At 45.6% G+C, this 13,667-nt stretch overlaps 1 protein-coding gene across 1 annotated transcript in view; it reads left to right on the plus strand.

Moving 5' to 3' along the window:
- The window catches only part of abca12 (ATP-binding cassette, sub-family A (ABC1), member 12), a 46,965-nt gene extending 33,509 nt beyond the window's left edge, over window positions 1-13,456 (plus strand). The window contains exons 55-77 of the mRNA XM_042709380.1: window positions 379-536; window positions 683-919; window positions 1,071-1,215; window positions 1,401-1,647; window positions 2,019-2,108; window positions 2,652-2,751; window positions 2,886-3,013; window positions 3,538-3,625; window positions 4,291-4,399; window positions 5,029-5,083; window positions 6,664-6,841; window positions 7,185-7,300; window positions 8,459-8,618; window positions 8,824-9,077; window positions 9,316-9,520; window positions 9,732-9,841; window positions 9,992-10,142; window positions 11,633-11,767; window positions 11,896-11,999; window positions 12,109-12,201; window positions 12,395-12,500; window positions 12,705-12,842; window positions 13,046-13,456. Coding sequence (XP_042565314.1) covers window positions 379-536; window positions 683-919; window positions 1,071-1,215; window positions 1,401-1,647; window positions 2,019-2,108; window positions 2,652-2,751; window positions 2,886-3,013; window positions 3,538-3,625; window positions 4,291-4,399; window positions 5,029-5,083; window positions 6,664-6,841; window positions 7,185-7,300; window positions 8,459-8,618; window positions 8,824-9,077; window positions 9,316-9,520; window positions 9,732-9,841; window positions 9,992-10,142; window positions 11,633-11,767; window positions 11,896-11,999; window positions 12,109-12,201; window positions 12,395-12,500; window positions 12,705-12,842; window positions 13,046-13,147 — 3,209 coding nt within the window. The 3' untranslated portion in view covers window positions 13,148-13,456. The remainder of the gene's footprint in view (window positions 1-378; window positions 537-682; window positions 920-1,070; window positions 1,216-1,400; window positions 1,648-2,018; window positions 2,109-2,651; window positions 2,752-2,885; window positions 3,014-3,537; window positions 3,626-4,290; window positions 4,400-5,028; window positions 5,084-6,663; window positions 6,842-7,184; window positions 7,301-8,458; window positions 8,619-8,823; window positions 9,078-9,315; window positions 9,521-9,731; window positions 9,842-9,991; window positions 10,143-11,632; window positions 11,768-11,895; window positions 12,000-12,108; window positions 12,202-12,394; window positions 12,501-12,704; window positions 12,843-13,045) is intronic.
- The last annotated feature ends 211 nt before the right edge of the window (window positions 13,457-13,667 follow it).

Consider the following 13,667-nt stretch of genomic DNA (forward strand, 5'->3'; position numbering starts at 1 on the left):
GGTGAGGTGGGGGGGGTTCGTGTGGCTTTGTTCTTATCAGGCTCCTGGCTTTCCATTTTGAATTTAATTAAGGGAAAATGGATTTTCTCAAGGTGTGCATGTCTGTGGAGGGAAAAGACAGAGGGAGGGGAACCCCACAGCAGATGTACCAACGGGCGATGGTTATCTGCACTCACAGCGCTCCTTTCCGGTGTTTAATTAGGATCTTCTGAGATTGTCATTGCCACGGAACATATTTTAAAACGGTTTGGGGGGGGGGTTCAAATTGTGATTTTCTGTGTGTCTGTTTCTATGTGTCTCTTGTAGTTATTATTTCTCTATCTTGAGCTAATTTGAGTTAACTGTTCATCTTGCATCTACTTGTTTCATTGCCTTCAGGTCGAACTATAATCCTTTCCACACATCATTTGGATGAAGCGGAAGTTCTCAGCGACCGCATCGCATTCATGGAGAGGGGGGGTCTCAAGTGCTGTGGCTCTCCCTACTACCTCAAGGACAAGCTTGCCCAGGGCTACAACCTGACTCTCACAAAGAAGGTACTGGAATGTGTGGACACTCACATACCTACAACTAAAAAACTGTTCTCCCAAACGAGTTGCTCTGTCTTTCCACCTGGCATGCACTGATACAGCAGTGTTGCACAATGTGTTATATTAATCAACCTCCCCCACCCCACCTCCAGGTGCAGAGTCCTGATTCTGAGGAGAAGTTTGACAGCAAGGCGCTGAGGGCCTTCATCCAGTCCTACCTGCCTGAGGCGCGCATGAAGGAGGGCGAGGTGGGCGACGTGGTCTACTGCCTGCCTCCGTATAGCTCCCAGAATGCCACTGCCTACCGCTCGCTGCTCACCAGCCTGGACCAAAGCCTGGACTCCCTGCAGCTGGGCTGCTACGGCATCTCTGATACCACTCTAGAGGAGGTGAGAGATGCTGACACGCAGAACACACACACACACACACACACACACACACACACACACAGACGCACACACACACACACACACACACACACACACACACACACACACGTATAATCTGTGATTAATGTCTGATGATCTGCGATCTTCCCAGGTGTTCCTCCAGCTGACTAAAGACGAGACCGAGGCGGAGGAGAGGCCCTGGTCTGTCTCCGAGTCTGTCCTTGAGACGGCCGCCTCCAGAGACAGCTTGCCTGACGACCTCTCTGAGAGCTCCTACAGTTTCGGAGACAAAGCCAGTAAGGCATCATTTCCACTCTCCTCTCCATCGCCTTCAAGTAGCATTTTTCTCATATCTTATTGACAAGAATCACTTTACACAGGCCTCTCGAGCCACAGCTTTCAGGGACTGTTTTACACTCAATATCAAACTGTATGCGGTGGAACCTCCTCACCCACTCCAAACTCCCCTCTCGACCCTCAGGTCTGACGGGCACCTCCACAGTGCGTGGGCTGGCCCTGTTCGTACAGCAGGTGGTGGCCATGCTGCTGAAGCGCCTGCACCACTCCCGGCGCGACTGGAAGGGCATGTTCGCGCAGATCATCCTGCCCGTGTTCTTTGTCATCGCCGCCATGGGCCTGGGCTCCATCAAGAGTGACCTGCAGAACTTCCCTGAGATGGAGCTCTCGCCCGGCATCTACGACAAGGGCGAGCAGTATTCCTTCTTCAGGTCAGTCAGCGGAAAGCAGTGTCCCTCTGGTGGAAAAAGTCACGTTTAAATTTGAATGGATATCACTGAAAACTTTTTTAATAGGACCTATTATGCTTATTTTCAATGTTTGTTTTCACAAGCTATCGAACAGTCTAAAGGTAAGGTAAAATTGAAAAAGCATAAGGTCCTCTTTAAAATGAATATTGTCTACAAAAAGTATATGTAATGCTTATATTCAAGCACTGTTTTGTGTTAAATTGTTAAGTGGAAATGACTGTATGTTCCTAAGCATTTACATATACGGCGTTTGACACAGTAATACAAATGTTGTCCTCATTTGTCATGGTTGGAAGACAAACACACGTGATTTATTCATCTTTTGTCAACAGCAACCAGAACCCTAACTCCAGCCGCCTGGTGGACACAATGATGACCTTCCCTGGCATTGATAATATGTGTTCAGACGACCTGCATGACACGTGAGTAACCACACCAGTCCAGTAGCAGACAACACCTAGCAATTTAGTTATCTCAATTAGTAGTTACAGACCATCTCCCCCCCCCTCTCTCCATCCCTGTATCTGTCAATCGTTGTCTTTTTCCCAATCTGTCTGCTTACTTTTCCCAAGAGCGCCACTCCATTTTGAACATCTCTATCCATGCCATCTGCACGTAAAAAAAGCCCATAACGCTGCTATCAGAGAGGATCATTTGTATTCCATAAACACATCCTGTTTATTGGATAGATTTCCCCTTACAGGCACTCAAATCAGTGTTGGCACTCATCAGCCAGACCTTAGAGGCACCATAACATTTTCAGCTAAAAAAAAAAGAAAAAAGAAACAAGAGCCATCTAACCTCTCCATGTGATGCCCTGTGGATCATGGCGGCGCGGCGCTGAGCATCGGAGCGCCTGCTGCATACAGATGTTCCTGGGCGTGACTGATGCCCAGCTCCCTGAGGTGGGAAAGCAGCTTACTGTGTGGCTGACTGTGACTGACTGTGTTCCCACACACACACAGGGCCTGTGTCAGAGACTCCAAGGCTGGCCCTCACAGTTGGACCTCCAGGGGGAACAGCTCGAAGCCGTTTGAAACCTGCAAGTGCTCCAAATCCGAGCAGGTGGGTGCTCAAGGGGAATTAGGCAGAAAACGCACTGCTTTACACAAGTACTGAAGTGAAGTGTGTGAAAGTAAGGGGGATTCTTTTGGGTGGGCAAAGAATTGCAAGTGATCCATTTGAATGTTCTTCACCAGGTCTGCCAGCGTGACAACTATGACCCTCCTCACATCCGGAACCCCTCCTCTCAGATCGTGTACAATCTGACTGGAATAAATGTGGAGGACTATCTCTTGGCCACTGCTAATGAATTCATCAGAAACAGGTAAGTACTGCAGTTGTATTGTGTGTGAGTCCTATAGCATCATTATGAAGAAATTCAGTCCACTTCACATTAAGTCTTCTAATAAAGTGTGTACTTATGTAGGTAATCAGTAATACTATGTACATTAGGTTACGAACCTTAACTCCAAGTAGTCTTACTACATATGGAGATATTGTAGATGGATTGTTCTTATTATTACAGTTAAGTAATAAAGATATCGAACCTAAGTGCACCTGAACCACATGTCCCTGTGTGGCGGAAAAAATCCTTCTGTCTGTATCTGCACATGATTTGTGGTGTAATGAGACAGGTTTATTCCACGCATTTATTCTTAAGCATGGGAGAGGGCTGTCTGTGTGAGTGCACCTGTCCATCATCCACTGGGGTTTTGTTTACTACGAAATTAGAGTTGCCTTAAGCATGACAGAAAATATCTTACCGATATGCTTAAATGAACTCAATGTGCCCTCTGCAAGATCATCAGGTAAAGATGCTGCACTCAATAACATGATTTTTCTCCACAGGTATGGAGGCTGGTCTTTTGGAAAGCCTCTGCCTCCTGACCTAAAGATGGATCTGTATGATGTACCAAAGAACAGGACTCTAGCCAAGGTAACCCATTCTAACTACCATGTGCTGTATGTTTATTCTGTGTGATTAATGAATTTAGCCATTAAATCCATGACTCTCAGTTGAAAAATGTTGCGTATCCAGAGTCATTAAGCCGTTGCTATAGCTCTGGGTCTGTTGGGAACACCCATTACATTTGATTCTTTCTGTGCATGACTCTGGCTGGCTCATTTTTTATATTGCCATTAAAGTCATGCAATCAATAATGCAATTCCCCTGTAAAAACCCCTGTTCAGATTGAGATAGGGAGGCAGTCTCATGATATTTTATGACTGATCTGTGTGTATGCGTGTGTGTGGGTGTGGTGTGTGCATGCGTGTGTGTGCATGTGGTGTGTGCATGCGTGTGTGTGCATGTGTGGTGTGTGCATGTGTGTGTGTGCATGTGGTGTGTGCATGCGTGTGTGTGCATGTGTGTGTGTGCATGTGTGTGTGTGCATGTGGTGTGTGCATGCTTGTGTGTGCATGCGTGTGTGTGCATGTGTGGTGTGTGTGCATGCGTGTGTGTGCATGTGTGGGGTGTGCATGCGTGGTGTGTGCATACGTGGTGTGTGCATGCGTGGTGTGTGCATGTCTGGGTGTGTGCATGTGTGTGTGAGATCATGTGCATGTCTCTCTGTATTCACCTGCCTGTTTTTTCGTTGCCAGATCTGGTACAACCCAGAGGGCCACCACACCATGCCAGCCTACCTAAACAGCCTGAACAATTTCATCCTGCGTTCCAGCCTTCCAGCTGACAAGGACCACCAGCAGTACTGTGAGTCAATGCCTCTGTCCTCCCCTTGTTTGCATTAATAAAGCCGTCAGTGACCAGGGGAGGTGTGGACCTCTGGTCATGTCTGGGAGGTAGGCTGCATCTAAATGATCTGTCTGTGCTGCCTGAGTCCGGGACGTTAACGACTGTGGCTCTGAGCCGAGAATAGTCCGACGCCGTCGCAGAGCCTCGGAGCCTCGGTGGCTCCGCGCTGGCTGTCTGCTACCGGCTGGCAGGGGGCAGTGTGTCTCTTCCTCTTCTTTCAGCCATCACATCACGGCTCCGGGTAGAGGGAATGCTAATTAGTGGTGCTGAGCGCTGCATTGAGGGATGGAGCCGGACCGGTTCTGCAGCCCCTTATTTCAACGCTGCCAGCCCTCGCCGAGGCCTGAGATTCACTGTCTGCCTGCCGGCAAGATTAATACAATCCCAGCAGTCAATAAAGGAATAGAGGGTGGAATGCAATCATTCAAATGTAGCCGGTAAACTCATTCAGGCCGAAAGCGAGCATAAATCCAAGGGAACTGCAGGAGGGGAGCAGATTGTGTGCTGGTGACGTGTCTTTTGCAGACATGTTGTATTGGGGGCTGAGGTGACATAACAATTCTGTCTGTTTTTTTACTTCTGTACAGCAATCTCAGTCTCCAGCCATCCTTACCCAGGCCAGGTGGAGGAGGAAGATGCCTTGTAAGAACCTTCTCACTGCCTCACATCTCATGAAAATCTAACAAATCTAGCAAATGCAATTCGTAGTACTCCGAAGCTACAGTAGAGGTGCTGGGTGCTACAGTAGAGGTGTTAGGTGCTACAGTAGAGGTGCTACAGTAGAGGTGCTGGGTGCTACAGTAGAGGTGCTAGGTGCTACAGTAGAGGTGCTAGGTGCTACAGTAGAGGTGCTACAGTAGAGGTGCTAGGTGCTACAGTAGAGGTGCTACAGTAGAGGTGCTAGGTGCTACAGTAGAGGTGCTAGGTGCTACAGTAGAGGTGCTAGGTGTTACAGTAGAGGTGCTAGGTGCTACAGTAGAGGTGCTAGGTGCTACAGTAGAGGTGCTAGGTGCTACAGTAGAGGTGCTGGGTGCTACAGTAGAGGTGCTAGGTGCTACAGACAGTAGAGGTACTGGGTGCTACAGTAGAGTCCGATGAGAACTGCTAGAATTAAACACTTGTATCCAAGTCTTGTCTTGATAGGCTGATAGGCCCGTTAAAATAATACGATCCGACTTGTGTATTTAGTCTGATTTGATTTTTTTTTTTTATGGATTTTCCTCAGCTAGGGGTATTGATTACTGACCCTACATAATGTCTGTTTACTGTCAAGGTGGTTTCGAGGTTCATTGATTCAACACCAGCGTCCATACTCTGTGTTTTAAATCCCCGTAGGCTGTTTTAGCTCTGCTTAATATAAAGGCCCACGAAATGAGCACCATTGTTTTTCTCAAACAGTTTGGATGAGCTTGGAGCCGAGCCAAGTGTGATAATGTTAGAAAAAGCCCCACTGCATAAATAGGATCAGAAATGGGAGGAAGCAGGAGACGAAAGGAAAGGGAGACAGATGGTTATAACCGGAGAGAAGAATAGAAATAATAGGTAACCACGGGAGCTATGCATTTTCAATTCTGAGGACAATCTTCAGGCTTGTATGTGCTTTGCATGCTTTATCGTGCTGAACGTGTGTAGCATGTTGTCTTTTGCTTTAAAATACCTGCCTTGTAGTCCTTATCTGATAGTAGCTGATCTGTGAACAGATTCAGCCCTGATCTGCGAACGGACTCGCACCTGAGCAGGGCTGGAAGCAGTCTGGAGTCAGCTACTATCACACTCTCCCCTTGCCTGCCATGCCCACCGTCTGGGTCTGGGTTTTCACAGTTTGGGGTTTTTGCTCACACATGCCTGCTCCGATAGAAGAGGCACCGTACTGATAAGAGGAGGAGAGGTGAATAGGGACATCAGGTTAAACGTGAGGTGGGCATTTCTGTAGCAAGGATGGATTAAAAGACATGGCCAGCAGGAAATACTTGGTCAGAAATGTTTAGCCAAAGACAATTCAGCAGTAACCCACTTACTAAATTATCCTTCTCCTTATCAAATGACCATCAATTATTAGAAACATTATAATTCAACAGATTCCCATCAGTTGCCTCTGTTTTCTATGACTTTCTAATGTGCATTAGCCCATGTAAAACAACCATACTGTAGGATAAAAAAACATTTGCTGGGCCTTCAATGCGTGTCTGATTTGTTTTCCATGTCATGTGTTTGGATGTCAGGGTGAAAGGTCTGGTCAACACCCTGGTGGCAATTTGTGTCCTGACCGGCTACTCCATCATGACTGCCAGCTTTGTGGTCTACGAGGTCCAGGAGCACCACACCGGCTCGAAGCGACTGCAGCACATCTCTGGGATCGGTGAACCTTTCTACTGGACCATTAACTTCCTCTACGACATGGTATGTAAACCCCAAGACATTAATCTAAGATGAGAGTTTTCATATTCCACATCTTCTCCCTTTTTTCGGTTCTCCTCTTCATAAAAGAATAGCTGAATTCTATTTCCTTATGAATAGGTGAGTACAGCATTAATCAAGAAAGCCACGCAACTCCATTGAGCTTTTCACCCTGTGACTAAGGGCTGATTTATACAGATGGCATGAACTGGTGATATATGGTTTAATTATGTGTGTGCTTATATTTTTGCAGTAAATATGAAATGTGAGCCCTTTATGACTTCCAGTAGATTATAGCTGGAGGATTGTGATCTATGTAATGGAGAGCTTTGCCCTTTCTCTGCAGGCGCTCTACATGGTGCCAGTGGCTCTCTCTGTAGCCGTGATCGCTGCCTTCCAGCTGCCAGCCTTCACCGAGCGACAGAACCTGGGGGCGGTGACACTGCTGCTGGTGTTGTTCGGGTCAGTGCCATTCCTCCATCAGTGCTTGGACAACCACATCAGCTGTTCCATTGTTCACTTCAGTTCCGCTCGTGGGCCCCGTTTCTTTTTAAAGCTCTCTCCGACTTGTCAGTCTTCATCTAGTCTAGTGAAATAACTTCATTGTTGTGAAGGAGCAGGGCTTTTTTTTCCTGACGTTAATAGATAATACTTTATGCTGACTGGCCGCTTGAATTCATTGCTGGCGTGTGTTGCTTCTCTTTGGCCACGAGGCAAAACAGAGATGCTAATACTGCAAAAAAAATAGCAGACAGTTAGCATTCTCAGTGGGAATGCTAATGAGTTTGTGTCCTTCTTGAATGAACCTCCCTGGATATAGCCACTGTAAGTCAGATCAGATTTAGCTGCCTGCAAATACTGGAGGAGGCTGCTGATAGGTTCACTCCATGCCTGTGTGGGCTAAAATGAAAAGTCCTGCGAGTCGCCTGCAAGGCAGAGCTTCACCGACTGGAGATTTACACACTCCCATCTCGCTGTCACGCACGAGGTGACACAGTGAGTGCAGGGCTTCCTGCTGTTGTGCTCTGCTTTGACACCCTAGGGCCTCCTTGGCTGGGAGGAGGAACTGCGCCACCCAGGGGAGCTCAGCACCGTTGCATCCATTCATCAGAACAGGCTCCTCATTCTTAGACCATAAATAACGGTGCGTCACGCGAACGGCTGTCGGCTCTCACCTGAGCATGCTTAATAGCTTTCGCTCACTTGGCCCTGTCTTGGCGCCGCCTCAGCAGCCTCGGCCCCAGCAACCCCCCCCCTCCGCCACTCTGGCTGAAGCACATCCTCTCCCTTGACCCCTCCACCCCAATCACCAAGAGTAATGAATAAAAAAGCAGATCATTTGGTGGAGGAAAAGGAGTGGGAAAGCAAATGCCTCACCATGAGGAAATAGATGAAGTCATTTATCTTTTAGCCTCTGTGCTTGGCTCCTGGACTTTTACTGCTCATATTCTATATTGTTTCTAGTCCCAGAGAGTTCCTCTCAATAACTTTTGCAAGGAACCGCTTGGGATTCTCACCATGTACGTAAATGTTATGAGCTTCATTCAACCCAGTTGTGGTGGTGGGCTTTGTAGTTTCAGCAGGTTTAAGAACTCTATGCATTGAATTCTGTTATTTCAGGTTCGCCTCCTTTCCCTGGATGTATCTCCTGACGGCAATGTTTAAAGACGCAGAGATGGCCTTCATCAGCTATGTGTGCATTAACCTCTTCATCAGTGTCAACACCATCATCTCCACTTCTATAGTGTACTTCCTAGGGCAACTCAACCTACATGATGAGGTGAGGGTAGATCAAACATGAGTTGATCCCTGGGTTTAACCACGTCCCAAAGATGAATTATTTGAACTAATAACAAAGGAACAAAGCTGATGCAACACACATAAATAGATCAAACACTCTCATAAAATAATGATGCCGCTTCAAAGACGGTGGTCTTTTTTTCACCCTTCCCTTTGTTTTCCGTGTCGGATTCTTCTCCCCACAGAGCATCCAAGCGGTGTACCACACCTTGAGCCACGTGTTCCTCATCTTCCCTCAGTTCAGCTTTGGCAACGGGCTGATGGAATTGGCTCGGGTAGACATGCAGATTCAGATCCTGAAGGCCTATGGAGTGGATGCCTACAAAGATCCATTTGGAGCAGATATGCTTGGCTGGATGTTTGTCTCCCTCGTCCTGCAAGGGATTCTGGGCTTTATTCTGCGCCTGCTGGTCAACAAGTGGTTCATGCGTAAACTCAGGTTAGCTGGAGTCACTTGGCTTGAGAAACAGTGTTAGAAGTTGTAGCACAGGGTATCAGTTCTAGTCAGTTCACCCACGGGATAAGCAGATTTTTTCTTTCAGAACATGATAATTCATTTTTATGTTACTGTAGCAAGATGCAAGTGGTAAAGTTATTTGTATATATACACCGTACACAAGCACATACTGTGTTTACAGTATCATTCATTTTCACTCATTTTCCTTCTCTCTTAAAAGGAGGTTCATCTGCCGCAGGAAAGCTGTTCCGCAGAAGAGTACCTGGGATGAGGATGAAGATGTGGTTGCAGAGCGTCACCGCGTTGACAGCGGGGCGGCTAATGCCGATGTGCTTCAGCTGAACCAGCTCACTAAGATCTATCAGCATCTCAACAAGAAAGTGCAGGCTGTCAAGAGGCTGTCTGTGGGCATACCAGCTGGCGAGGTATGTATAAGTAGCATCATTAGAATCATATGCTTTATGGATGATCTTCCTATGTACAAATTAATGATCATACGTTAAATGTTTGTTACAAAGAAGTAACTGTAAATGTTCCGATTAAGCGCAAAGTTTAGGTGAATGTCAAATACTACAGACTCCAGTCAGTTGTGTCAGCATTAAGCATTTACAATGTATAAATGGGACTACTTTTCAGTGCTTTGGACTTCTTGGTGTCAATGGAGCTGGAAAGACGACCACCTTCAAAATGCTGACCGGAGACATCAGCCCTACTGATGGAACTGCCCAAATCCAGGACTGGGATGGGTAAATTAAGAATCTATGTGATGGTTTCTGCTACATGCGAAATAACTTTGCTACCATGGGTACCTGTAACCTACCATGTAAGCCCTGTAAATGTGCTGGATGAAGTGTACTGTATGTGAATTTACAACCCTCGCTCCTGTGTCCCTGCAGGCGCATGGTTGACATCTTGGACTGCAGGACGGAGGGCATAAACATCGGCTATTGCCCTCAGGTGGATGCCCTGGATGACCTCCTGACTGGAGAGGAGCACTTGTACTTCTATGCCAGAATTCGAGGAATATCCAAGAGGGAAATAGACAGAGTAAGGAGAAGCTGTGTCCTTTCCATGAACCCCTTCAAACACTCATTCAAAACATGAGCCAATGAATTGTTTGCTACGCGCTATGTCCAATGCCTTGCCAGCGTTGACTAAATAAGGTCTCAGAATTCTAATGACTGGAAGTGCCAATACTGGCTTTTGTATTTATTTGCCGTCTCTGTAGGCATCACTTATTATCCCCTACCACTTTCTTGGTTAGCTTGGAGACATCTTGAAGAATGGCTGGGATTTTTTTTTTTGAGCTTTTAGTGCCAAGATTTTCCTTGCTTTAATTTGCACAGGCAAGTGTCTCCTAAGGTTTAGCTGCTTCCTCTTTCAGATCACCGTGCGTGGTAGGGATTGTGCACTAGGAATCATTAGGGGACTGACTTCTGGATAGGTTTCTGTGCAGGGGGGCTTAGGATGGTCAGTGTGTTACATCTGACAGGTAACTGCTGCTTCTGCTCCACATTGATTAATGGCTAAGCTAATTAATTTTGCATTCTCACAGGATTATGGGAGGTTTTTCTCTAGGACTTCCTGCTGGCACGGAGAGTTAAATCTTTACAAGGCATAAGCAATTCAAAGTGATGACTTTATTGAATCTTTTTGAATTTCCATTTGAATCCATCGGGAGTGCTTTCACGTACAGTAATCTGATGAAAAGACTTTGTAAGATATAAACAATCCAAATAATGGAGCTTTTGAATATTCATTAGGATTTGAAAATGCTTTTAATATAAGCCAATTTGAGGTAAAAGCTTCAGACAACTGTGTGCCATCTGGAAAGAAGGACATCAGCAAATGAAACAATTTACTGTTGCTTGAGAAACTAGTTCATCCTGGCCTTTTTTCAGTCATAGCACTTAAAGAGTGTTCTTATCATTGCGTTCCGGTGTTGCTCTGATACGCTCAATGTCCTGTACCAGATCCCATCAGATTGATATAATCAGAGACAATATGTCGCGCCACCCTCAAAACATCTTGACAAACATGTCTGACTGCATGACTACAAGTACATGACTCAGTTATTGCTGCTATCATTGTAATGGTGTTGCCACTTTCACAAAACTGAACTTTGGCAGTTGTTTGCTCTCAGTTACAGAGAAGTGCATCTCTAGTGCATACCCCGAACTCATTCAACATTGTAAATCCCCTTGTCCATATGCATTTAAATGTCTGCTCTGTTCAGACCCAAAATAGTGAACATGATGCCTGATATCACTCAGCTGTTTGCTTCTTAACCAATTAGGAGCCAACCATGTGTCCATTACTGCACTTGAGAACAGAATGGGAATATTATGTTGATTATTACAATTATTACTGGATTCAGAGGTTGCATTTATCGGAGGCATGTCCACTTGCTATACGGCATGACTAATTTCACTACTAGTTAACCTATTGAATGGTCAGGATATAATGTTACCACAGTGCGGCAATCTGATATTTTCTTATGTTTCCATGTAAATGAATGTATTTTATAACTGTCTTAGGTGGTGAACTATCTGCTGAGAAAGCTGGAGCTTGGCTACTACAGACACACCGCCTCTGAGGACTACAGCTGTGGAACCCGGCGCAAGCTCTCAACGGCCTTGGCACTGATTGGACACCCCCAGATTCTGCTTCTGGTAAGGTTGCTCTTTAAGGTCTCACGTGCATGTTTTTAGAAGAAATCCTAAATATTTGGCATGCTATAAAACAGAGAGGCGTCATGGATATCTTCACCAACTATGCCCTTTCCCCTTCTTATGCATAGGATGAGCCTAGCTCTGGCATGGACCCCCGCTCCAAACGTCACCTCTGGAAGATCATCTCAGAAGAAGTGATGGGAAAATGTGCAGTGGTGCTAACCTCACATAGGTAGACCATCCAACCAACCCTTTCATACTCTTAACAGTTACATTATACATAATACATTATTCATCATCTTAGATTGGCCCTTGGCTAATGGTATGTTTGTGTCTTCCAGCATGGAGGAGTGTGAAGCCCTTTGCACTCGTCTGGCCATCATGGTGCAGGGACAGTTCAGGTGTCTGGGCTCCCTGCAGCACATCAAGAACAGGTCAGAGCCTCTGCTGCTTTCATGAGGGCTATCCGGCACCTTTTATTTATTCTTTTACCGTCCTGCAAATTGGCCCTTTCTTCCCTGCAGATATCTTCTTCTATCTTATAATGACTCTAACCTTTTTCTATCCAACTCTGACCGATAGTCACCCGGACCATAGCATTAAAAATCCTTTGTGTTCATGCAACAGGTTTGGTAGTGGATTCACAGTGAAGATGTACCTGGTGGGGGCCTCTTGCGACGTAGACATCATCACCAACTTCATGCAGGAACATTTCCCCAGCACATACCTCAAGGTGAAGAAATGGAACAATAACACGTAGTTACTCAATGAAACAATGAAATATGACGGCTGACATTATTATTAATGACCACTCCAGTGTTATTAGTGATTGACTTGTCATGGTGTTCTGAAACGTAGTTCAATCTGGTATCTATGTGAGGATCAAGTATCAACATGACTCATAGCACTCAGCGGATGTGTTTTTCACTATCCACAGGACCACCACTCTACAATGGTGGAATATCATGTTCCCATCGCCCCTGGTGGTGTAGCTGACATCTTTGACCAGCTAGAGTCTAATAAGACTGCACTGCAGATCAAGCACTTTTCTGTTAGCCAGACTACTTTGGATGAGGTGAGTGCTGAATGAAGTGTGGGGGGGGGGGGATATCTTGGGAATTCTGTGTGTGTGTGTGTGTGTGTGTGTGTGTGTGTGTGTGTGTGTGTGTGTGTGTGTGTGTGTGTGTGAGAGAGAGAGAGAGAGAAAATGTGGAGTGAGAGATAGAAAGACAGAAAAGTGGTAGAGCAATTTCTGACCAGCATGAATTTCCCCTCCAGGTCTTCATCAACTTTGCCATGGGGAAGGTTGGCATGGAGATGGTGCACAGCGAGGGCTCTGACGCTGACAGCCTTGACTCCTTTGACGCTGTCGACACATGAAGGATCCGGTTCTCTTACAAAGCACAACATGCTCGGCTGAGCTGAGCTTATAAATTCTATGGAGTGTACAATATTAATATACAATTAATATTTTAAATGAGGGTTGTTTTCTTTTGGTAACTTTAATTGTTATACTGTCCTTTTTTCTATTCAGTCCCTATTATAAATTGCACTTCATCCTGATTGGGCTCTTGCCACCACTGAAATCACATATATGTCTAGGAAGTCATTACAGTTGTATCAGAAAACATTTTTTATTTTCTGAGGTAAAAGATGGTAATTTTATGGTATTTCCTTATATTTATTTTATTCACCACTAAGCAATGTTATAGTTGACTAGCTTTTTCTTCTTGTTACCCTAAATAAAGAATCTTTGTTTACTTTTTTTAATTCATGAAGGCAAACCAGAATAAAATCGAAATGCACAGGTGACCATTATTGGCTTAGTAGAACACAGATTGTGTCTGCATCTGTGAATCCAGAGCCTCTTCCCTAAACTATTGGCAACATAAATTAAGCT

This window comes from Clupea harengus, chromosome 2 (genome assembly GCF_900700415.2).
Source record: "Clupea harengus chromosome 2, Ch_v2.0.2, whole genome shotgun sequence".
Taxonomy (NCBI): Eukaryota; Metazoa; Chordata; class Actinopteri; order Clupeiformes; family Clupeidae; genus Clupea; species Clupea harengus.